The sequence below is a fragment of the Onychostruthus taczanowskii genome, unplaced genomic scaffold (assembly GCF_017590055.1).
Source record: "Onychostruthus taczanowskii isolate IOZ18803 unplaced genomic scaffold, ASM1759005v1 scaffold3, whole genome shotgun sequence".
Classification (NCBI taxonomy): domain Eukaryota; kingdom Metazoa; phylum Chordata; class Aves; order Passeriformes; family Passeridae; genus Onychostruthus; species Onychostruthus taczanowskii.
The window spans coordinates 10,108,589-10,134,631 of NW_024500349.1; the positions used below are offsets into that span (position 1 = coordinate 10,108,589).

At 36.3% G+C, this 26,043-nt stretch overlaps 1 protein-coding gene across 1 annotated transcript in view; it reads right to left on the reverse strand.

Annotated features, from left to right (window-relative positions):
* Positions 1-411: 411 nt before the first annotated feature.
* Positions 412-26,043, reverse strand: part of ODAD2 (outer dynein arm docking complex subunit 2) — a 68,278-nt gene continuing 42,646 nt past the window's right edge. Inside the window, exons 13-15 of the mRNA XM_041408388.1 lie at positions 23,592-23,780; positions 22,789-23,010; positions 412-525 (exon numbers count right to left, since the gene is read on the reverse strand). Coding sequence (XP_041264322.1) covers positions 412-525; positions 22,789-23,010; positions 23,592-23,780 — 525 coding nt within the window. The remainder of the gene's footprint in view (positions 526-22,788; positions 23,011-23,591; positions 23,781-26,043) is intronic.

Sequence of the window (26,043 nt, forward strand, 5' to 3'; positions counted from 1 at the left end):
GATTATAATGCAGGGAATTGTTCAAGACATTCATAAATTGCTGCATAACCACACACACAGAGAAGCAAAATTTATTGTAATGTCACAGATAAGCAAAACCATGTATAGCTACAATGAATTAAAATAAAAGCATATCAGTTGTAGAAAATGTCTTTGACATATCTTAACTGATGGTCTTTGGATGGATGTAATGCTAAAAGACACACAAAATTAGGTATGAGTGTTTTATCAAACCTAGGGGTGATAAACCAGTAATGTAAAATCAAACATAAGTTTCCACAGATTTGTTTTTATTAAATTATCTTCAAATAGATGAGCTCTGCTATGAAATACAGATGCTAGAAGGAGTACTTGTGTATTTAAATGTAGCTGAATTGCTAAACAAGTGTGTTGGTAAAAGCTGCTGAAGCATCAGCCATATTTTGCTTTTTCTGTTGCCAGAGCCAATCTGCGAATGTTTGCTATGCAACCAGCTGCTGCCTCCTGCAGAGTGTCATCTGTAGAGCCTACCATGGCCAGTAGGAGCTAGCAAAAACACAGAGGAGAAAAAAACAAATCAATGTGCTTCCATTTCAGTAACGTTCAAATCATACCTAGAATAATTGCATTAATTAACCCACACATCTGATAAATAAAATACTTACAGTCATATTAACAACACTGGATTATACATATGCATGCATCTACCACATGTATACTTTTGTATGCATTTGTCTAGTAACATCCACATAAAAGTGCAATGTGTTATATTTTATCATATTTTTACCTGTGATTTGATATTTTCATGTCTTTTTTTCTGTTTATTGCACTATGTCTGTTTATTGGTTGTGACTTGTATTTCTGCTATTGTAAGGAGAAATTGCACATGCTTTATGTGAGTCACATGAGTCACAATTTTCCCTCCAAAGGTACATGCTCAATATTTTTAATAGAAAAAGCCATGGTTTTTTTTTTTTGTTTTTTTTGGGGTTTTTTTTTTGGGTCTTGATCATGAAACTGGATTCATGTGATGGACCCTTGTGTCCCATTGACTGCAGTAGGTTTCTTTATTGTCACAGCTCACATTAAACTCATATTAAACATCTTGAAGGATATAGATCTGGGCATATCAGTCTTAAACGTTCACATGTAAAAGTGAAAAACGAAAGCTCAAGAAAGGCACCAAACTTCTGGAGTTGATTCAGCTTTTTAGTCATGTATAGTAGATCCTTTACTCTGGAAGCCATTCAAATTTTTCAGTGGAAATTCCCTGGGGCTAAGGTTCTGTTCAATATGAGTATGACACATGACAGGCCTTGGTGATAAAACATTTTTATATATCAAAAAACCATTAATAATGGGTTTGGGTCTCACTTCAGTGTGTTGCAAGTCGGTGATGCAACTACATGTGCAATATAGTTGGAAAAGACTCTTGCTTAGCTTAAATCAGCTCCACACAACCCCCAGCTTTCTGAAAATTTGCCAGGCTTAATGTGCGTTCAGGTATTTTGAAGCTCAGACAGCTCTAATTAAAACCTGTATTTTCAGTCTGCAATACTTAGGAATCTGTATTCACCCAAACAATGTTGAGTTAAACCACAGAGAAATCTGTTATCACTCAGCCCTGGTGCATATTTTTCATACAGCAAAAATATTACACAAAATTATGAACTGCTAAATATAAAAGCATAAATTGAATGCAGACATCAAATTCATATGCTACCTTTTCCTAACCTTCCAGCAGTCGTGAGGCATGGGCCACAGCTGCACACATATGGCATTTACTTAGAGAGATCAAAGCATTTTGTACTTGAGGAAGTATTTGTGTTAGCCAAATGTACAAAACAAGCATCTTTCCAGTCACCTTTCACCCTTTGACCCCTACATTCAACATGTAAGAGTGTCTGTGATAGGCTTGAATTATGTCAGAAACAGTATTATCAATTAAGCATCAATGATAATTTTTTCTAGGAATCCTTCCTCTTAAAATTTCCATTCCTGTAATCAGATATCTAGGTCCAAGTAACTAGGTAGGACTCTTAAAATATGAACCCTTCTGAAAGGATTGGCCGGAGTTAAAATTACATGAGAAGAAATGATAGGAGAAAGGTTTATGTTTCTATACATTATTTGTGGGCAAAACCTGGGCCAGGGTCAGCAACCAGAGAAGTCAGTGGAAGGTTCACCACTGACTTCAGGTGGACATAAGACCAAGGAAACCACAGGTCTACCTGTAATGATAAAGCAGCTCTACAAAGCACAAAGACCAGAATGCAAGCTTATCAGATGCTTAACTTCAATTTTTTTCTTTAGTAACACTGCTGGATGAACAGCTTTCTTCTCTGCCATTTGTCAAGAGCTGATTTCTCATCACTTCAAATTACCATGTGATTCTTCAGGTGCCTCACAACTTTCTAGTGCAACTAACAGAAGAAAACTGCTATAGATCCTTCATATCCCTGACTCAAACCCAAAAAATATGTATGCACATGCTGTTCATATGGTGGTTTTCATAGAGAGCTAGGTTTTAAATTTGGGGGCAAAGAAACCATATGCCTTATGTGAATATTCATTGCATCTTCACAGATCTAATGCAAGGCTTTTTCAGTGTAGTGAGTGTGGAACTCTAACATCCACAATAATTTCAGATAAGACTTGTATCCATGTGCAAGAGCAGATGTTCATCAAATACAGTGTTTTGGAGATACATTATCTACTCAGAGCATAGGAAAAAACAAAAATTGACCTTTGCCTTTGTTATGACTACATGTTAGGTAGGATTCAATTCAAGGTTAATTATCTCTTATTTTAGCCATAATTTCTTTCTAGACTCAAAAGACATAGGAGAATAGGTATTTTCTGTCACTTTCCACAGAGAACTCAATATTAAGCAATGATAATAGCTATAGGGGAGGGTCCATGCTCTTTACTGCAGGTGCATTTTGGACAATCAGGGTGAGGCATCAAAGAACTGAATCCTGCATGAAACTGGTACAAAAGACCCAAATAGATGCCAAAGAACTAGTAGTACATATGCAACCAATGCAAACACCATTTTTACAAAGGTATCAAATACTGATTTTTTCCTTCTGTGTTCAGGGAATCACAGATCAGTTTCTCTCTAATTTGCTTCTAAATCACTTGCCAGTGGTAACATCTGCAAGAACTGCCACGTCATACAAAATCCAGTACTACACCGTGTCTCAGGATTTTCACTGTGAGACTTCAAAGCACTATTCTTGGAAACACTGCCCAATACAGTAGCTGCCTCTAAGGACTGTGGATATACAGCAACATTTGTCAGTTAACCTACTCCTTTTGTACTAACAAAAAGACAGCTGAAGAGAAGATTATCAAAAATGCAAAATATTTCAATATAAGTAGGTAATTCTGTATTTAGAAATCCAACTTTGAAGATTTTGATATAAATCCTGCCTTTAATGAAATAAAATTTATTCCTTTTTTAATAAACCAAGACATTTATAAGTCTTTCACCTCCTGATTATCACTCCTTGACCCTTTCATGGGTTCAGTTCCATTTACTGGCAATTTGGGTCATTCAATTCAGGTATGGAAATGCATTCATAGACAGTATACACAAACTATGCCCACATATTAGGTATATTTGACAAGTCCAAGAAATCTTTTTCCTTTTTCCTTTTCTTTTATTCCAATGTACTATATGCAATATGACATGCCATTTTTCTTGATATAATACCCTTGAACTTCATGTATCCCTTCCCTTTACTGTTCAGGTATTGTTTTCTGACACATGTAAATGTTAACAGATGTGAGAAGCAGTAAAAAAAGCATGTGGTATAAATGCTTCTTTCTGGCACATAAAAGGCACTTTCCATAGACAGAGAAAGCATTTGCAGCACCATGTAGCCTTCATTTTCTGTTGGCAGGTATCTATATTCCAAGGCTAGAGTCCAATATTTTTGCACAGTTTGCACGTCATACCAGTAAATAAGCACAAATACAAGCTGTTTGGAGAATGTACAGGGCATATGTAGCATTTCTGGAATCAAAAAGCGATGCACAGCCAAATCATTTAAATATTCAGAACAATTAAAATTTTGCTATTACTACCCCAGAATTGTGATACTATATTATGACAACACAATCACAGAGTAATTCAGAACAGAGGGGCTCTCAGGAGATCTCTAGCCTAGGGTCATGCTCAAAGCAGAGTCAGATATGAGGTTCGGCTCGGTTACCCAGAGTTTTTAAGTCTGATTGAGAAAAACTTCAAGAATAGAGATGGCACAACATCTTTGGCAACCTATTGCAATGTTTAACTGACCTGGTGGAGAAAAAGGTTTTCCCTGTACCCATTTACTCTTGATTTAGTTTATGCTCATTGCTTCTCATCCTCTTGCCATGCATCGCTGTGAAAAGCCTGGCTCCACCTTTTTGATGACTGAACCCCCCCAGAGGAAATGCAAGGCTGCTATTGTGTCCACCTAAAGCTCTCTCTTCCCCAGGCTCAAAAAGCCCAGTTTCAATAGGTTCTCCTCACAGAGCAGTGCTTCAGATTCTGACCATCCTGGTGGTCCTCTGCTGAACCTACTATGGTTCATCCATACCTTTATGGTTTGTCCATATCTTCCCTACATCGAAGGCCAAAGCTGGGTGCAGAATTCTAGGTGTGATTGAATGAGTGTTAAAGGGGACAATCACTTCCCTCAACCTACTGGCTGTGCTTTTGCTGTAAGTCCAGAGCTGTGACTTCTGGACACACTGCTGGCTAATGTTCTGCTTGTTGTCTACAAAATCTCTATACCCTTTTCAGTAAATCTCCATGCTCCTCAGCATGTCAGTCTCTAGCCTGTATCCCTGCAAACAGTGATGTCTTTCTAGATTTTTTCACTTCTACAAAAGAAGTAGCCCAAGGGGATTTAAAAGCAGAAAAAGCAGAGGTAAGTATTGTACCAACAAAACCTAAATCTGAAAAAATCTCAGATGGTCTCCATGTACTGGTTACAACAACTTAGAATTACTCACTTTCCTTCATCCACAGTCACTGCAGCTTCCAGACTCAGAGAGGGGCAGCAGAAAGCATAGGGTGTCATGGTTGCAGGAAGTATAGAGGTTGGCATGAAATAATCTTCCCATAAGGGGTTAGTCATGTGATGTGGCCACAACAAGTTTTATAAAACAATGGAAAGTGCAGAACATGGCTGTTGGAAAGAGGCTCCCCTACTCACACAAAACAAATAAAAGATCAGCCTATTCAATACCCCAGAGTCCTGTGAATGTGGGCGAAAATTATGAATAAAGAATAACTATATAAAAAATACTTAATGCCCTTTTTGTCCTGGCTTCTTTAGGTTTTCTGCCCTGTAAAACAAATCTTATTTAAATTTTTCTAATCAGAAGGAAATATGGATAAACTCCTTCAACAAGATTCATATCTATACTGGGAAGCCAGTCAGAGTTCACATAGAGCTTAAAATTCCTGGAACTGAATACATACATTTCAGTACAACATCTTGTAGATTGACATAGCATTTCCAGTTGGTGGTAGAACTTGCTTTTTTTTTTTTTTTAATTTAGATTTAGTATCTGGCTTCTTTTACATGCAACATTTCCTGAAGGATGCAAAATTTCTAGCACTGCGATTTTCTAATTGCGTAACACTTCTTTTTCAGAAAAAGACATTTTTCACATGTTTTTTATAAATCTAACCTAAAAGAAAAAAAATACTTTAAATAAAAGCATATGGTATAGGCTTATCCAAGAAAGTATCAGTCTAGATCCAGCCAGCATTTTCTAACTTTCAACACCATAGTGCACACTGGAAAATATTAAAGCACCTAGTTAGAGTGTTGTGTTACACATATTCCTATGAAAATACTTCTCATAAAATTAAATTATAAATAATAAAACATACTCCACAATCAAAGCATAATGACGGTTAAGCTAAGTCACCGTTTCTAAACTAAAATTCAGCCAATTTCCTGATTTTCCTTTTCAGCTGAACGAAAGGATAAGACAACATGTACCATATCCATACTCTTAAAAAGAAGATGCGCATGTAAGTTCTGGGATGTTTTGTTTGCTTGGTTGGGTTTTGTTCTCAGGTGGCACAAAGAAAACAGATTTCAAACTAAAGTCCCATGCACCAGGCAACAATCTGAGCTAGCAGCTGTACAAAATCCAATATCAAGAAATTCCAATAAAGGCAAAAAATGGGCAAGGCTGACACTCACTGTGCTGAGTCCCCCTTGCACAGGGTCTCTCCTCCCTGGGACTAAAGTCAGAGCAACCCCTGGTGCAGCCCACTTCACTCATTCTGAACATAAAGAGGTGAAACTGAAGCTCTCTGGTTGGGGTGGGAGAAGTTCCGGGAAGATTACACCTGGCTTTTTTTTTCCTTTCTTGTCTTATTTCTGTCTTTTCTCTCTTCCACAAAACACATGTCCGTTCTGGCAGCCACAGGAAAAGGGCAACTTTTTGGAATCACTCAAAAATGGCTGGGGGATATCAGGAAGTCCAAAGGATGCAGCCTGGGCTAAGGTACGCCTGAAAACAATGGTAGCCAGCAGGCTGGCCAGGAACTGTCTCTTCTTTCTCACCCTTCCCATCCTCCCTCAGAAAGAGTACAGGAGCTGGAAAACCTGTGCACTTCCTCCAAAGAGGTGCAGGACTCCAAGTTAGGATGAGAACAGACTTGCCTGAAGTTTTTTGTGCATTTAAACTATCTCACCTGTCTCAGGACTTAAGACAGGTGATTTGTCCTTGGCAAGTAATTTTTCTTATGTGACTGCCTGGGACAAAATGACTGTTGGCAAGATGAATCCCACAAAATGCCAGGAAATGATGGGAAAAAAAGAGTAGGGCTTGATAGTCTCAGTGAAATATTCTGAATATATGATTACTGGTACTTTACCATGAGATGCTTACTATTTCGTTAGGATAAACAGTTTCAGTGAACTACAACTAATTTTACATCATGATAGATTTGAAGCTTAAAATTCTTCTGGGTACAGCTTCATTTTTCCATTTTTCCTACCTGCTGTCCGTCCATTTTTGTCTATTTTGTTTAGTTCCCTCCTTTGTTACAAAAAACCTGAAAGGCATCTAGGACAAGGACCATATTTCTTCAATATCTGAATAGGAACAACACTCTTGAAAAGAAATCTCTTGACCACACAATAATAGCATACAAAATAAGAATACAGTTGTCATATTCTCCAGTAAGGTTAAATGTTGCATTGCATAACTTTGGAGACATACATAAAACCTATATGCCTAAAGGGAACTATAATATGGTACACCCACATATACTGGCAAATGTTTATATAGCTGCAAAATATGAATACACTCTACAGCTCTCTCTTCACCTCATCTGTTTTACTGTCTTTTCCTTATACAGTTATTTAGAGAAGGATGCCCTCCTTCTCTGCAAAGACACAATAAATGGGCAGAGAACTGTGAATATCACTGACAAGGAGAAAATGAACAAAATGTCAAATGGTGAAATTAGAATAGTTTAAAAACTGCAAATTCGCAAACCACTTTAAAATACTCTAAGTTTAAAGGTTCTTCCACCTCTATTTGATACTTACAGGATTTCAGAGGAATATTTACAACTATTTCAGGTGTAAACTAACTGCCCATAAAAATATCAAGAAAAGGTGAAGTAGCTAAATAAAACTAGTAATCAAAATTATTTCTAATCTTTGTTTAAAAGGTACCATTATATGGAACAAATTGGAGACCTTAAAGGCAGACAGCTTGAATCTCCATTCAGCTGCAAGACGTTTAGTGCAATATTAAGAAAGAATTCAATCATCATGAACATTCCAATGTACAAAAAGTCTTACAGGATATGAAATTCATCCCATAAAAAACAATAGGCAGATTTGATAATCCAAAAGTGATGAAACCCAGGGTTCACAGCATTTTTTTGAACCACTTTCTGTATTTTATTTTTATTTCATTGTAGTTTTCAAAAGGAGATTAACATATAAAAAGCTTTTGGTGGCATAGAGAGAATTAAGAACTTTTTTTGTCATTTCAGTACAATGACATTTCAAAATTTTATTTTTCATTCCAATGGATATTAATTTTATTAAGATTAAATTATGAGCCTGCTTACTTATTATATGGAATGGACATTCAAAACTGTAAACTTATGTCATGGATGTCCCTTTCATAGTTTACTTTGGCTCAGTAACATGTTGTGGACTGTCCTTCCTTTGTATCATTACAAGCCTGACCAATCATTTTTTTATTTCCTGCTCCTTTTCCATACTTGCTTTTCCACTCTTTACTTTCCTTTTCGTTTTGCAGGTGTATGACTTTCACCTGTCCTTCTTAAACACTATTGAGGACGTAGTATAGGAAATTGAGAAAGAATTGCTAATTCAGTTTTGTTTCAAAATTTTTAACATTACTTTGGATATAAATACTATAATTTTGTCTATCTCTAGCAATCATATGAAGATTATATGAAAGCTAATCAGGGACAGTTGCAAATAAACTATCAGCAGCAAGTCAGAGGAAAAACCTGAGGTTTAAGCTGTCCATTAACCCTGACATTCAGAAGGGCTCTATCTGATTTCTCAGCAATGCTCTGAAAACATAATGTGTTTTTTGTTTCTTTTAGTTTGTCTGATATTTCTGAAATGCACTCTTAACTATTCCATCTTTGAAACCAACACTGAACTGCAGTAAAGGGACACTACATTTTCCAGACTTGACAAATTTTACAATTTTTACAATTTTATAATTTTACAAGTTTTACAATGTTTCTCTCAAGTGCATCTTATCCTGAGAATAGGAATCTGAGGACATAATCTGACTGTAACAATATTTTAAAAGTATGTTAGATCTACTGGTATGTGTGAACTGACTTCAAACTCTCTTCTTCAATTGAAAGTACTGATTTTGATCTCTAAAGTTAATATAGCTTTAAGTCCAATGCTCTAAGGGTCTGTCTCTCTTCCTACATATGATAATTATAATCAAAACCAGTGAGGTGCTTTTGCTAGTAAACCTTACATATCAAAGTCTGGGGGTAAAAGCAGGAGGTTCTCCCTGTGAATTTGTACAATAGCATTTGTTTGAAATAAGTAGCCAGCACATTTTAAAGCTGGGTTTTTTGTGGCACACAAGAAGACTGTTCTATAGTCTTATGTTTTAAGATGTGGGGGTGGCAACAGTGCATACATTTACATAAACTGGAAGATGAGTGGTACTGTTCAACATATAATCTGATTTTAGACTAGTAAATGTACTAGAAAATGTTGAATTAGAACACAGGGTAAATAAATGTAGAGATGGTATGAACACAGACCAGCTCTATTCATACAAATATGAAACTGAATGCGATGAAGCAAGAAGAGATCTGGGGCTGTTAATGGACAAGAGTACATCTATAGTCCACATGTTCATTCATACTAGTACACCTAAATTTTCTTAATATCAGAAAATTAAATGTATGCTACCATTTATTTCTCAAGATTCTCAAACAGCTTTTCTTTTTTTCTGCTATTAGAGAAGACCAAATTATTTTATATTAAGGAGCCATCTTCCTATAATAAATGCAAATTTATTTATGAACAGTTTGGTCAGTTGTCATAAAATATATTTACATGTGCTGGAAATTTGTGTGCTTTTAAAAAGACTGTGTTGTGGAAAACCATTACCATGTACACTTATTGTGACAGATAAATGCTTTGGTTTTTTGGTGATTGAAACCAAGGGAGTTGCTTGAATTAGCACTCCAATCAGGCCATATTCAACCAAAGTATTTGTGATTTGCAAACTGAGAGGGGAGTTAGATAATTTTTCAAAAATAAGCAAAATGTCTGTCCAAAGCCACTCAAGGACTCTGGCCACAAGGTGCTTGAATGGCTGCTGGCTTTTGGAAGCTTTGTGAGATCAGAGACTTTTAAAAATACTGTGTTGTATGCAAACAAGCAAGCAAGCAATAATACCTGTCTCACTTTTATATGTCAGAAATACTAGAGACCTTGATCTTCTTCCTTCCCTCTCTAAAGATGTAACTATGAAGTAGGAAATGAAAAATCAATTAATAAAAATGAAATTTAAAATTTTTCTCTGATTAGAACAAAAGCCTGTTCCTCAGTTTTTTTTAACGTCTCAGCTTCAATTCCAAGCTTCAGGTTTTGGAAATGTTTTTGGCTTATTCATTAGTTTGAGCTCTTTTAGCTCTATAAAAAGAAATTTATAGTTGTGCTTGGGCAAGTGGAGGTTGTACCACATGCATAAAAGCTCTGCTAAAGCTGGTTAAAGCATGCGGGGGAAGATGTGAAAATTAATTTTCTAAAACTATGCAACTCTGTGCTTTAACACAGGAGAGAAAAAAAACATGTGCACCTTCTACCTGAATGTTACTGCAAAAGGTAAAAAGAATAATGATTCAAACGTGGTGTGGCGGTTCCTTTGTCTCTCAGGTAGGATGAAATGGTTGGAGCTAACCAGCTACCCAAGACATTATTTCACAACATGAGTGTAAGCACAAGAATATTACTGACCATGTGTTGGGCATTCTTGGGTGAGTATGTTTGAGGCATGCTGCCACCTAAATAAAACAGTATGTGGAAGATGATTTAAGAGAAAGTACTGCTCCCACACGGGGAATGTGCTCTCTACTTCAACAGCTCCCCACTCACACAGGCTACTTTCTCATTTAAACAGCACATCATGGGTTTGACTCATGATGACAATTAAGGAACGTAACATCCTTCTCTGAACAGAAGTATCTTTATGCAGAATATTGTAAATTTTGTGAAAGAGTGGTTTCTCAAAATACAATTCCCTCATATGCATTTCTGATGCAGAAGAATTAAACAGACTATCAGTTTCTCCCCCCACACTCCAGGATGTCAACAAAAATTTAAGGATAAATAACACCTACATATAACTGCAAATTTCATGAGGATTCTTGGATTCAAGAGCAGAAAGATTAACAGAAACAGCCTGATCAATCAGAAGCCAAGTCAGGGCTTCACAGTGTCCCTAACTGTATCTTACATTGAAAATTTTTCTGTCCAAATTGTTTGCAAGGACTTTACTGCTTCAGCCAAACATTTTCAGTCCTAACCAATAGTTACTGGCACTCTGCATCTGCTGTACATGCAGTGTGCAAAACTGTTCAGTGTAGTAAGTCTATGAAAGGGGAAAACTTTGCATTGAGCTGTGATGTATTTGCACAGGACATTTGACCTCTATGGCTCTGCACTGTGAACTGCAGTTTGCTATTGTCTCTGTCTGCACTATCACAGAGAAGTGTATTGTCAGCAGTTTGTGATATCAGCATTTCATATCAGTTTGTGAAATCAGCATTTACTGCCCTTCCCATTACCACTTATGAAGATCCTTTGGCTCCAAAACTTCATCCTAATTTCTAAACTTTGATTCCTGAGTTTTATACAGTTATTTATCCTCTCTAGGACTCTGCTTTCTCATTACATTGCATTTTAACTTCTTTAACAGTTTTTGGTGAAGAGTGCTGCTCAATGCTTTCTTAAAATCCAAGCATGGTCAATTCCACCTTTCCAGACGGCAACAGGATTATTGCACACCAATAGAGTAATCAACTGCAAAATGTTTTGAGAAGCCAAAGACTAATAAAATATTCTCTACACCATGAATGTTCAGCAAATCCAGTGCCAAAGTATGATGGACTTTTTTTCAATATATACACACTCCCTTAGCCTATAATGCCTATGGAGTCCAGCAATCATGTCTCTCTGGAATTCTGAGAAGGAGTGGATCCAGTCTAATGAATGTTGTATTTGTGCAGATTGTACAGATACAATGTAAGAGATACAAAGAGCAAATAAACCTGGATTCATCCAACATACCTGTGGTCAAGGTGGACAGTAGACAAGAATTGGTGAAGGACAGGACCTTTAGACAGGCAATTTTGATTTTAGGTGTTCTAAAGACCTTCTTCATATTTTAAACTTTTCTCTATTTCCGCAGAGAACCTAATTATGTATCTTATCCTAGTATTTGGAACTGTCATACCTGTACAGCAGCATGGAAAGATGTTTATGAGTTGCTGCTTTCTCAATCCTATGTCATAGAAAAGTTGTTTTATTTTTATCTATACCTTCAATACAAATGCTATGAGTAGACTAGAATCAGCCTAAAGGCACCTTCTAGCTTTACAGCTCCCCTAAATCCAAAGGTAACATGTAATTTACAGTTAGACTCTAATTAAAAAGTGTTACTGGCTAATAATATTCTCTCACTTTAACATTACATTCTTTACTTCAAAGCTTCCAGAGGTGAAGAATTATCATAAACCATGGCAAGAAATTCTGTACTGACTAGTAGCTGACAAATACAGCCAATAATTATCCTTAGAGATAAAAGCAAAATTAATTAAAATCAAAATTTTAATGACATTAAATCATATGAACCTTCACTTATAGTCCAGGAGAAGATACATTTTAGCTTTCATATGCAATTGATTGTAAAATGAGCATAATTGCATCAGCAATTCATATCCTGTCCCTGCCCTCACTCAAGTCAGGACAGAATTCTCATCAGGCTCCTGCTGCCTGGCAGCCTTGTCAGGTCTTCAGATTTGATGCCAAAGTACAGAACAGTGACCAGGAATATTAATACTAGAGTCCATCCAATAATCCACACACTGCAAATGGGCTTTTCCTTAGTATCTTTTACTTGAAAGTGGTATCAATAAGTTGTCCTTATCACTTAAAAGATACCAGAGAGTGCACTTTGCAAAGGCAATATACGAAAGACTACAATGACTAGGGCTTGAAGCCAAACTGAACTGAGTGATTGATTCTACAGGAAGAACTTTGTTCTTGGTATTTTTTATGTTCAGATTCTTTGAATAGCTCCCTACATACAAGGAAACTATTTTTGATCAGCTGAATGTCAAAAATAATTACCTGGCATTCTGTCTTTACACATTAAACCCAGTATCTCTTAATTAAAAAAACTAATTTTATATCTGACAGTTCAGCTAAGATACTATTCCATAAACATAAAAATATTTTAATGCTCTTCTTTCTTATTATTGCCAAATTAGAAAGAAATGATTCACATAGTCACAAGGATAAGACTGGTGCAGGGAGCTAAACAATTGCAAGAAGCTGCTCTGTGTATTTCTGTGGTTTGGAAATAGCGCCAAGTCAGAAGGAAAAGACATTCTCTGCATTTTCTAAAGCAAGATAAATACAGAAAAGAAATATAGATGAAAGATGGAACTGCTATCTGCAGATTCTGCCAGATTCCTTGGCTTTTTGGCACACCTAATGAAGCTGGCAGACTTAGCCAGTAGCAATCTTTTCCATTAAAAGGAGCAGCATATATTTTGATTTAACATACTTTGTTTGTGCATTTTTAAGCTTCAAAAATGTCTATTTAAATTTTTTTAATGATTCCTTCTGCACAGTTGGCTGCAATTGCCCTTATTTGAAATGGCTCATTTATCACTAAAAGAGCTGCAGGGCACAGCTACTGTTAAACAGCTCCAACAAATGTACAGCTTAGTGGGACAAGCTTCTTTTTATAAGACTAAAAGATGTTTAAAATGTGCCAAGAGGAGCTTTATGCCAGCCTCTAGGTTTGTTATCCAAATGTTACAAAATTAGAGATCTCCTGAAGCACAGAGTTTGGGCAAAAATAAGCTGATCTCCCTTAGGCTGCTGGTTTTTCCCATCCATAATCAGCCAGATTTTAACAGAACACTTGCTACATATCATAAACTTCAGTAATATGAAATTTTGAAAAAGTAATCTAAAGTCTGAGACTTCATCTATACTAAAGCCAAACTTCATTACCTTTGCCAATGGTGCAAAAGTAAAATGTTTTACATAAAAGTACCCTTACTTTATGAATGGTGACATTTTGCTCATTATGAAGGTAGAAGAGCTACTGGCTCCTGCTTCCTGAAGCTAAAACTGTAAGCAAAATGTTTAAAGCAACCTGGCAGTTGCCAACAAAATGGAAACTGGTGTAACACTGTCAATTTACATTAATCCTTCTGAAATGGAATAAAACACAATAGTATGTGACTTAGTTTATGGAATCTATTATATCCAAGATTTAAGTGTGATGTGATGTGATCAATACATTTGTGGGAAAAGGGATTTAGTATATTTTTGGTAGACAACAGACATGCAGAAATTTTGGAATCTAGTGCCCTCTTTCTTGATGTCCAAGAACTGTAACAACTGTTATAAAAAGCAACAGGCATCAGCTTGGAGTGTGTGCCAGACACGCCGTATCTCCAGCCTGAACTGTGGAGCCTGAGCAGAGCAAACCATTACAGTTACAAAGGGGGTTTTCCTAAATGTAAAATTACAACATAAATATGTACATTGCAAATACATATTAGTATACCCCAATAGTATTATTGCATAGATATTACATTAAATACTTTGGATTGATTTATGAAGATATATTAAACCTTGCTTTATAATGTAAAACTCCATATTGTGCATTTAATGTTCTCACCAAAGACCCCCACAAGAAAACAATCAAACCTGTTGCCAAATTCTCCTAAAGAAGTGGGTGCCATTGCTTTTCCATTTAATTTTCTATACTCCAGATAAATATAGTATGTGATAAAAGGTTAGGTTTAGAATGTTTTCAGTAGAAATTACCAGTAATTGTCTTCCATATTTTGTAATTCACATCTATTTATTTCACAAAGATGGTCTTATGAAAGTCTTTGAATATAAAACAGTTAGCCAAAATTTCTTGTAGGAATTTATGACTTTAGCAAACAATGACCAGTTTTCTGGAAGCTCTGCACAATAAATTACAGAAGCTGTATTTTTTACCACGGTCATTATAAAAACCTTCCAAATATGAAATCTACATTTCACAATAACTTTCAGAAATAGTGGTTAAACAAATGGATTTTATATCTTGGAATATCACAAGGGAAGAGAAGAACCTAACCTTTCTGCCACTAAGAACTGAACTCAAAAAGCACAGATACCTCCTATTATCTCCACACAGGATTCAGAAGATACATTAGAGCTGTTATGCCTTCTTTGCCAAATAAACCAAAACCAATCTACCAACAAGCCCAAGCTTAACACATCCACGCTCTCCCCACCTCCCTTCCCATGCATTTCTTGAGGCTGTACCCTGATGAAAAGACAATTAAAAAAAATTAAAAGGTATGATTACACAAATCAAACTTGATTGTTAGGGCATGAGTGTCTTCTTTGCCCACTTTATTGTACCAAGCAGTTGAAATTTACTTTTCAGCATTCCTGGTGATGTTCTTATAAGCTTCCACACCTGATATTACAGAAGGCATCCATTAATATTTTGTAATATAAGAAAACAGAGCACTTCCATGTGGGGCAAATAATAGCATAAACCAGGACATAGAGAGTAAGGCTAAAGATCAGTTCTATGCATGGACAGCCTGGATAGACACTTTCAACAGTCAAAAAATATCAGAACATGAACAAAACCTCTGATCAGCTGCATTTCAGGTATGTACCTTAATCATTAGCCCAAAAAATAATTATTTCTGTATGTACAATGGAACAAGAACAGGAGAAAATTAACTTTTTCATAGTGCAGCATAGAAATACATCTTTAAATTAATTTGGAAAATAAAAGCTGTTCAGAACAATGCAAAGCTAAACAGAGACTAATTTACTTTGACTTCATGTAGCCTTCAGCACAGGCACACACATGCAAAACCCTGACAACAGCACTAGTTATGGTTCCCATATGGTGTGAGTGCCTTAAAGTCTGGGTGACTGGCTACTCTCCAGTGGTTCTAGATTTTTACACAAAGTTTACAGACAGTACTCATTATTTGTATTTTACTTAAGATGACTGAGTGGCAGTTATGAATTAGCAGTTTAAAAAATGTATCCTGGCTTGCTTAAACTATCAAATATGAACATATAAATATTTTACATAATTTTTCTAGCAGTTCTATCTGTTTGTTCACCTGCAGGTTCCTGTGTGTTACATTTAAATTGAAAGTTTTCTGGAGTCATCTTCTTCTCATGCAGGTAGACATCATTCCCTAGCGAGGTGAACCCCTTATCTGTGATCAGTACCTTTAAGCATCATCACAGTACACAGAAAAAAATACATAAATAGAAAAATTAATAACTTCACTATTTCTCTAGCTCATTAGTTCAGAATTCAGGCAGAAATTTAAAGTCAAAACATCAAGGGATCCTTGTATAAGATATTGGAAATTACCTCAGTGGGACAATCTCCTTAATTGTTTTAAAATATTCTTGGGTACCTGTAAAGGTAGAATTTGATTGGCAGGCGGAACAGGATTTTTCAGCTTCAGCCTTTACAATCCAAGCCACTGGTATCTTTTCACAGACCTTAATAAACTTGTGTCTCTATAATTCAAAAGTATTTACCACTTTCTCAGCCAGTAAACTCCTTCAGTTTTCTAACGAATCTTATCTCTGCCAAAGCTGCAGTCCTCTACTGTGGAAAGGCAATATTTTGTTTTAAAGGCATTACAAGAAGAGTTACTGTGTTGGTCTCTGAATATCTTCCTTTCTAAAACAATAAAAAGCTTGAACACATTTTGTGGCTGCTTTTGAATTGTGAATTATTCTTTCAAAAATGAGAGCTAAGTCATTTGACATTTATAAAGTATTTTGACAAAAATTAAAATCTGATTTAATCACCTGAAAAAAAAAATCATCTTATATCACAATATCTAAATTCACTGGTGATTTTTTACTCCTGTGCATGAAGGCTACCATTATAGCATGCAAAGGTTTAACCTGTGGATCCATTTCCAGAAAGACATGAAAATCAAAGTAGAAAATTGGCCAAATACAAACTTTGAGGGGAATACTGTGGCCAAACAGAATAATGAAAATCTTTGATTTTCAAACAGAGCTTACACAGAAACAGGGAAGTTATTTTACCTGATTTAAGTATTCATGCAGATATTACTGGAATACTGAATTTTGTTCTGAACTATGTCACAATTCAGTCCAAAAAGGGAAGTTCAAAAATAAAAAATTCAGAACTGACACACAAATATAATTAAAGAATTCAAAAGACAGAAATTCCATCAGCGATTACACTTGCCTAGCTAATTAAAAATATGACAATGAGACAAGCAATTTAATTTTTTCAATAAGAATGTATATGAGAACACAAGTTATGTAGGGCTTGTCAGTTTACCAAGCAAAAATATCATACATGTAATTGCATAAGATAAAGCTAGACAAACCTTAGGCTACAAATAAGGTGCAAATGTTTTTATGGGGAAGGTATTTAACTACTGGAACAAGTTATGATGTCTCTGGTGGATTTTCCATTGCTGGAATTTTTTAAGTAAAGAGTCAGTGTTTTTCTAAAAGATATACTCTATTCCAAACAGAAAAAAATGAAGCAATGTCTCTGGTTTGCATGAGCAAGGTTAGTCAGACTCAGTCATTAAAATGATCCTTCCAGTATTATAACGTACGGACCTACAAGTATGTCATGTGAGAATAGGGTCCAGTTTACCAGACTATAATCTTATTTGGCCTTTTGAAATATTGGCATATTACCTCTCTTCCAGCCCTGCAACTTCCCCTGTACCACAAGCTTGCTGAAAATCAACATCCAGGAGGATATTAATTTAAATTCAGCTGTCTGAAAGCTAGCTGTTTAGTCTGAGCTAGTCACCTAGGTTCTTTCTACATTCAGTGGAGAAAATTAGGCACTTTTATGAGTCTATTCCTTGCAGATATCTTGGGCATCTATTTTCAGCTAGGATAAGTCTGCAGGTGTCTCTCTCTTTCCATTGCCTACAGAAGATGTCTTAGTTTAGACTACTTTAAACTTCATACCTAAAAGTGGCCAAAGTTAGATGAAAGGAATCCATCCTTAATACTCCAAAGATCTCTTTCAAAATCCTTGGATTCAAGTTAGTTAGATCCACTAATTTAAAACATCTGGCATTATTAGATCATACTCAAAGTGTGCTTCAGTTATGGCTGGGCAGATTGAGTTTCATCACCATCATAGCATATAAATTCAACTCATCTGTATTCTTCTAGGAAAATAAAAATTAATATTTTTAATAGCTCTTTCTTATTGCACTATTATTCAGAATTCTGTCATTCCTGTCTAATAATGAAATGGACTGTATGCTCATTTTTAAAAGTTCTCCATTGCCTTAGACGGGATTCACCCCATTAAACATAGATACCTACAGCATAGATGTGCAGCTCTAACCTTTGAACCTGCACTGTCTTTACAGCCAAAGGAGACCAGAAAATATTGCCAGTAGAAACCAAGGTGCCTTATCTTTGCAGAAATGTCCAAATTAAAAGAGATGAAACAGTAAAAAACTATTCTTCTTCCTTGACTATTATAAGAATTGGGATGACCATTTCAGTTTGGCATGTGCACTGTGTAAACATTTAAAGTTAAGATGAATTACTAATTTGATTAATTTTGTTCTTCCACAGCCTTTGGTGCTTATTTTCTCTTGTTCTTACTTTTTTCATTACTTTAAAAATCTCCTCAGAGACTTCTCAGAGTCTCATTAGCATCATAACAAAAGACTGACCTCAACTCTGTAGATGATGAAGCCATTCAAACTTCCTAGGCCTTTTTTACACATAAATCATCATCATCATCATCATAATCATCATCATCATCATCACCACTATCATCCACAAAACCAAATCCTTTATATCTCTTACAAAGTCAGAAATTAACTTCTGCAACAGCAGAAATTAACTTCCATAAGAGATTCCTTCCATAAGAGATCACCTTCCTTCATTTGTGAAGGAAGAATGACCAGGAATAATCAGCTGCATGTTTTTCACATTTATATACTTTGAATTTTTTTAATACCTGAAGCCTTTTAGAAGGTATATTATGAGCAGTTGCATGGGTGCCTGTCCTATCACACCCCCATCCTCACTAACTCACTTCAGAAACAATCCAAATCTGCAGCTTGCCAACATAAGCAAGAAAAAGAGTGACTGTAGCACAGAGTAGCATTGTATTATCTCGACATGGTCTGTAGGAAAATTACTTAAAGACTTTTTGGCATCTTCTGATGACTTTACTTCTTCCTTTAAAACATGTTTACACTCATCTTTTCACTACTAAAGTAACTGCACTTCCTTAGTCTCCCATTTCCTCCCCAGTCATTTTACAATTTTTCTTACAAGGGCCTCCCTTGTAATAAACCTGTACTCTTCAGCTCACAGACTTCTTTTTCATGAACAAGCTTGATTGTTCTAAGGTTTCAGAAGCAGGCAAATATAGGTGGACATCATTGTTTCTCTGCAATAGCTTTAAGGGAAATGTTCTGCTGTTTCCATGAGTGGTGATGGCTTGGTGCTGCTTTCAGTTGCCTGTGAACTTTCCTATTTCTCTTCTCTTATTTTCTCTATAATGGTCACAGTCTCCAAGTATAAAGAATGTTGCCTGATATTCCTGTTTATCTCACTTGTAAACTGCCAAACCCTCAATGGATTTGTCTTCTTCCTTGGTTTCTGAATGACTGTCTCCAATCTTGAATTCAAACTGATACCTGTTCCTTACTCTGATGTCTATCAATTTCTCTTGCTGTCTTGTGTCCCACAAGTCATTACTGCATCTTTGAAAATGCAAATCTATTTTCCAGCACAGCCATGAATTTTTACTTGAGAAAGAGGAAACATGTTCTGGTGTTTGGTAGAAAGAAAACATTTATTCATCTGTCACAGATCATAACCATTGTTCCATTCCCAGTCATAAGAACATTGATTGTAGAACTGAACATAAAAGATTAACTTCATAAACTGCCTTTCTAAACTTCCTCCAAAATCCCTGTTTGTCTCCTTGTAATTTCACATGGCAGCTGACATACACCAGTGACTTCCCAAGATTTTTGTCATATAGACCCACCTGACAAAATTGAATGTATTTTGGTGCAGTTACAAATAGGTGAAAATATCCAACACTGGTTCTCTCTCACTGTTGTTTTGTGATTCGCAAATAATGTTAGAAGCAGTAGCAAAATGTGAAATACAACACTCTGATTGGAATTATTTTCTGTTTATAATTTTATTACTAGTTTCCTGGACAAAAACATGTATATACACATTGAATAGGGAATGGTCAGAAAGTCTAATGCTTTGAGAAAGTCTCTGACCAACTGTTAAAGCACTCAGCAACTGTGTCATTCACACAGGCTAAATGTTTCCCTGAAGCATCACACATTCTTTGTACGTGAACACAGCACATGAACATGTGCTGAAGAACACCTGGGATTAGGCAACCCAGCCGCAACTACAGAGGCTGTGACATTAATCCAACTGTGCATGATCACTGAAACACCAGATATCTGGTAAAAGATGAAAAAAAAATCAAACAAATCCAAATAAGTTTCCTAAAAAAATATGATTGTTCCTGGAATAACCTGTACATAACAACCTCTATATAAATACAAAGTATGCTTTCAGTCAACTGTTCACTGGAGAGGCTAGAAGAATGGAAACACCCAGGCATTCTGTCATTACTGTGAACCACTGAGCAAAGCTATCCAATGGCACAGGCATAGTGCTGTGGGTTCTCTGCTTGTTTTTTCTACCTCTGTCGGGGTCAGGATTGAAGGCACTCGAGACGATACTTCATGTTCAGACTCAGGTGTTTATTGTTTCTTATGAATGCTACAGCCTTACTGCCATGAGTTCTGCAGTCTTTCATTGGCAAGGCACAAAATGGCTAACCATCTCTTGTTGCAAAGTCTTTTAAGGCTAAACTACCCAATTAAGAACTGACACCTAGATTATTTTCCCTTTTAACCTAATAACTGAGCTCTCGAAGCCCGCAATGTGGACTTTTCTGTCCAATTGCAAAATACCATCCAAACCCATGAAGTAGAAGGAAGAAGAAAGTAAAGAACAACAACCTGTCTGCACCTTAAAACCTCCATCTTGCTTCATATTTATTACTATATTCTAAAACCTCTAACTCTAAGTTTTCCATCCTGTGATATTACACACTTGTAACCAACTACACACCTGTAATCCTAGTGCTATTAATAAAGTTTAGAAACCTTCTCCACAGCCTCAGGTCAAATGCAGTGCTCTCTTGCGAGTCTGTGCCTTTCAGCACAGAAAGTTTAAAATTCTCAGCATCCAGGGCTCCAACAGTGCTGCAACTGCTGTCTCACCCGTGTTGTGCAGACCAACTGAACAGGCCAGGCAAGACTCAGCCCTGTACTGACTCGAGCGTTTCTGCAATTAAATCTAGACCCACTCTCCTTGCCATCTGGGAATGCCTGTCTAGCCTTTCTGAAACTCCAGTTATTGGTTCTTGATGGCAATTCCAATAGTGCCAGCAAGGCAGTCAAGCTCTTAAGTGTTGGTGGATTGGTCATCTGTGCCCTGAGCTGTCATGGTGCATGTGTTGATTTGCTCCATGATCTGCTCAGCTCTGGCAACACAGAACAAAAGCACTTGGACTAGCACATTTGGAAAATGCAGAATATTGTGAATAATAAAAAACATTATTTTTTAAAAATATTTTTCTGTACATCCCTATTTATCTGGAAGTACAAATTAATGTTTTTTATTAGTCCAAACACTTTAATTAAGACTGAAAAATAAAGGTGAACCTAGAGTGAGGTGGAATTATTCTAGAAGTGCATCATCAGAATCAGTGCGCTGCAACTTATAAAACCTGAAATCTGCATAATAAAATGAAAGAAAACAGATGAGAGAAGCTCAGAAAATGGATTGTGCCAGTTGAACACAGAGAGAAGCAAGATGAAAATTCAACAAATGCTAATGCTTTAGTACAGCATATATCCCTCTGTGCTATACAGACAATATATGTGACTGTGATAGAAGGTGTTACTCTCCAGTGCTGCAAGGGTAGCTTACATTTGAGTAAGTTCAAGTATTGGGCCTTAAACTGAATATTTAAGTATTTTTGACCAGTGGCTCCTTTAAAGCCAACAGTGCACAGGTGAACACATGATAATTCAGGACCATTAACTGTGCCAGAACTGAAACTGCTCACAATGAAGTACACTATCATAAATGCAGGCATAAATCAACATTAATAATAACATTGCATTATAAGTCAACTCTTACTGTAAATACATTTAGCTGAACATGAAGTAAAATGAAAGGTCTGTATACAGTGAATCTTTCAGGGAATTTATGAAAATTGAGAACTCCTACTATCTCTGTCTCTAAAGCCATAATGCTCATCTCTCCTGTGCCAAAGAGCAAATCTTCTGCCTTCAACTAGTAAGACAACACTTTGTGAAAAAATATTTTTGAAAGAAAATTTTGTTCTAAGATAAGATCTTTGCAGAATGTTATTATGCTTAACTCCTAAAATAAGAATTTTATAAGTAAATTAAGAATTCACCAAAACAGCTCCAGGTAAACTAAGCCTTTGCATTATGGTATCTTAATTTGCCCCCAAATCCAGTTACACTCAATGTCTAGGTGGCCTACTGCCATATTAGGCAAGCATCCATTAAGATAACCCAACTTCTTTAGCAAATGTCACTTGAGAATGACAAAATGATGACAAAATGATGTCATGCCACCAGCAACAAGCAGCCTAGGTCAGAGTTGAGTACTCTAAAGGTGAATGTCCACATCATACTTCCATTCTCAAAACCCACCTCGCTGTAATATTTTTGACATCAAAATCCTGTTTCCCAATTCACTAATTAACCAAATATTTTTAGGATAAAGTTTAGAAAATTTAAGATACACAGCAGTATTCAAGAATTATTTCAAATTAAAGATGTCTTTTTTTGACCATGCCAAACCTCTTCAATAGTTTGAGTCCCAAGTAAGAAAAAAACTTCCACCTCACCTTCACCACTCCATTTTCATGCATGATGACACAGTTGTTGGGATCCTCTGAAAGTTGATATAAAGCCAGAGCTGTAGCTCTATGAACTAATTGATCCTTTGCCTTCAAGTAACGTGCTAAAGGAGCCACAGCCTTGGTCTCTCCAAACGCAACTCTGTTGCTGCCCCACTTGCAACAGTGGGCAATGGCCTCTGCTAAGTGACGTCTTAACTTGTTATTGTTCTGAAGAAGGTAAAAACATAACAAATTAAAGTCAACACACAACAAAAAAATTCATCGGAAAGCAGAATTGTATTCCCACAGATCTTTAAGGCATCCCAATTTAACTGCAGTACAATTAAAACTGGAGAGAGCTGTAAGGCATAGAGCTATTAAAGTCCCTTAATATTCTTTTTATAGCAAGTGCTGTGAATTTTTATATTGTTTCAAATGTACTTTTAGACTGACTGGAAATTAGATAATATAGTAATAAAATGTAAAATATAGCCCCATCAGTGAGATTCTTCTACGTGTTCGGATTAATTGTTTTCTCAACCCTTTGTGCCTTTCTCATACAGCAGCTGCACCTCTCAAAAGCAATATTCTGCAACAGTAACTATTAAAATGAGGCTCCTCTTCCAAACCAATTTTAGTAGCAGACACAGACTGTTTTGATGTCCAATATACATCCCAAAGAGGAATGATGCTACAGCTCTTCCTTGTAACTGCTGCAAAATATACTGCTCTTGTCATAACCCTTCAGTTGGGCATAATGCAGTCTGAATTAAGAAATGCTTTTTATGAAACCTTTAAATGTTACTTACTGTGTTTGCTAGCTTGGACAACAGAGGAACAACTCCATGATCTGTCATAACAGCTAAGTTTTCTTGATCTTTAGCTATATGTGAAATGGCTGCACATACACTTGTTAAAACTTCTTTATCCTTCGATTTTAGCAAATTGACTATCAGTTCCAAGCCGCCAACAAACGATCGAACCATCTCCCCAGAATTCTAAATGAGAATCAAAAGAAACATTGTTTTAAAATATTCAATCAGTATTTATATGCAAATGTTTAACAAAGAGATTGCCATGACATATTCATTCAAAACTGCAGCTATTGTTGTGTTGCCTTCACCAAAGAATATGGCTATTTGGAACTTGGAGCTCTTTTGACTGACATGTGAGAGTTAGACTGTTTTACATACCACCATACAGGCAGAAATTCAGTGCCTAAATAAAGGTATCTATCATTTTTCATACCGCAAGGTATAAAAATCTCCAGCTGTCACTTTAGAAGGGTGCAAGTCTCACTTATCAGTAATATCAGAGTGGCCAGATGGGCGCCTTGCGCACCTCAGGGCATCTAACACAGCAACAGACACTTCAGGCTCTCAAAGTGTCTCCTGTTTCCTACATTTAGTCTGACAGCTAAGACAAAGGAATGACAACATTATTTTCTTGTATCAATGCCAATGAGTATTCAGGAATATTTAAGAGGAAAAGTTACACAAGTCATGACAGCAACTGTGGGAGAACCATGGTGCACCTCAGAGTATGAAAAATCAATGTAAAATGTGAATAAAGGACACAAAAATGACCCTGGAAAAATGTCTAAATTTGCCCATAAAAATGAAATAGAAACAGCATACCTGGATCTTTAATACAGTGGGCAGATCTGGTCCATTTTTCAAAAAGTTATCATAACATTAAAAAAGGTTTAGAGAAAGAGAACAAGAATAATCACTGGTAGGAAACTGTTCTGCAGAAGGAATGACTAACCAACAAGAACACTCAAGGTAATAAAAGAAAAAGAAGGAACAGTGTGATATAGATGTACAGAAGCTTGAGTAGAGTGGGAAAGGCACACCAGGATCTCTGTTCTAGGAGAAGAACTGGGATCATCAGATGAAATTAGTAGGTGGCATGTTCAGAATCAAGGTTGTTTTTAAATAATGTACAGTTGAGAAGTTGAAAGTCCTTGGAGCAGGACTGCAGTGGCTCTCAAAAAATTTACATGTTAGGCAAATGCAAAGAAAACAAGAAAATCCATTAAGGGTTATTCAGTATGAAAGTATTCTCTCTGATTTAGAAATTTCCCGAGCACAGACTTCTTGAAGTGATGTTATGGTGGCATATTGGCATTGGACAGTCTGGTGTCAAACTCTTATTACATTGGAACAAGCCAAGTGGTCAAATGGCTGGCAGTAACCTCATAGGATAAATTTCAGCTTGTGCTCCTCAGTGATGATAAATGTGCAGGGATGGAAAGAAAGGTCTGCAAGTGGAATTGCTTTTATTTGTTTCTTTCAACAGGCCAATAGGAGAATTTTGAATGAAAACTACTAGACACTCTTCTGAAACTTTTTTGACTTCATGTAAGTGCAAACACGGATTATATGAACTTTCCTAGGGCTAGGGAGTGACCCTGAAGACCAAGCATGGTTTTGATTATATTTATTTCTTTTGGGGGGCTGATTTATGAACAGAGTAGGGTCCAACTGTATTGTGTTGGTTTTGCTGAGCAAATCCATCAAACCACGGACTTGGTAAATGAAGATTTCATAAGATGCTGCAGTTTCATCTTTTTTTAGTTCTAGGTCTAAATGTCAAACAGGACTCTTAGCTGTGATGTTTCCTTCTCACAGAAAGCAAAAGCAGTGGGAAGGCCCATTGAGAATGAAACATTTTTTGCCACAGGCAGAACAAATCTTGAGACTGGAAGGGAAAGCTTAAAGCCAAACTGTGTAAGGGTTAAAAACAGAAGCTGCAGTATGTGGAAAAAGGGCAGCATCCAAGAGTAAACTTCATGCAAAAGTCCTAAAAACCCCCAAAATGAACACATAACAGAAGTCCTTATAGAAATTAAAATAGAATCTAAATTCAGAAGGACAATACAGGTTTGTGGCTCAGAAAAGCAGTTAAGAAAGAGAAGGAGGGGCGACGCTCTGCCACTTTATTACCATGCGAGTTGCATGCAGAGGCAGGTGGGCTTACAGGGGGTTTCCCACGGATACACCAGCAGAAATGTTCCTCTATAACTGCTAGTGTATGCATACCACAATGTAATGCATCTACAGACAATCACCTGAATTAAAACACTGTTCATATCAGCTTTCATGTTTGTCTTGAAATTTTAAAATTCAACCCATGGCAATATGTAATGGGTTACTGAGAAAGCTTTCTACACACAAATTTTCTTACCTACATGTAATCAAGGGCTAGAAGTTAAATTACCAGACACAGGAGAAGAAAAGAAAATGAAATATTTTATAT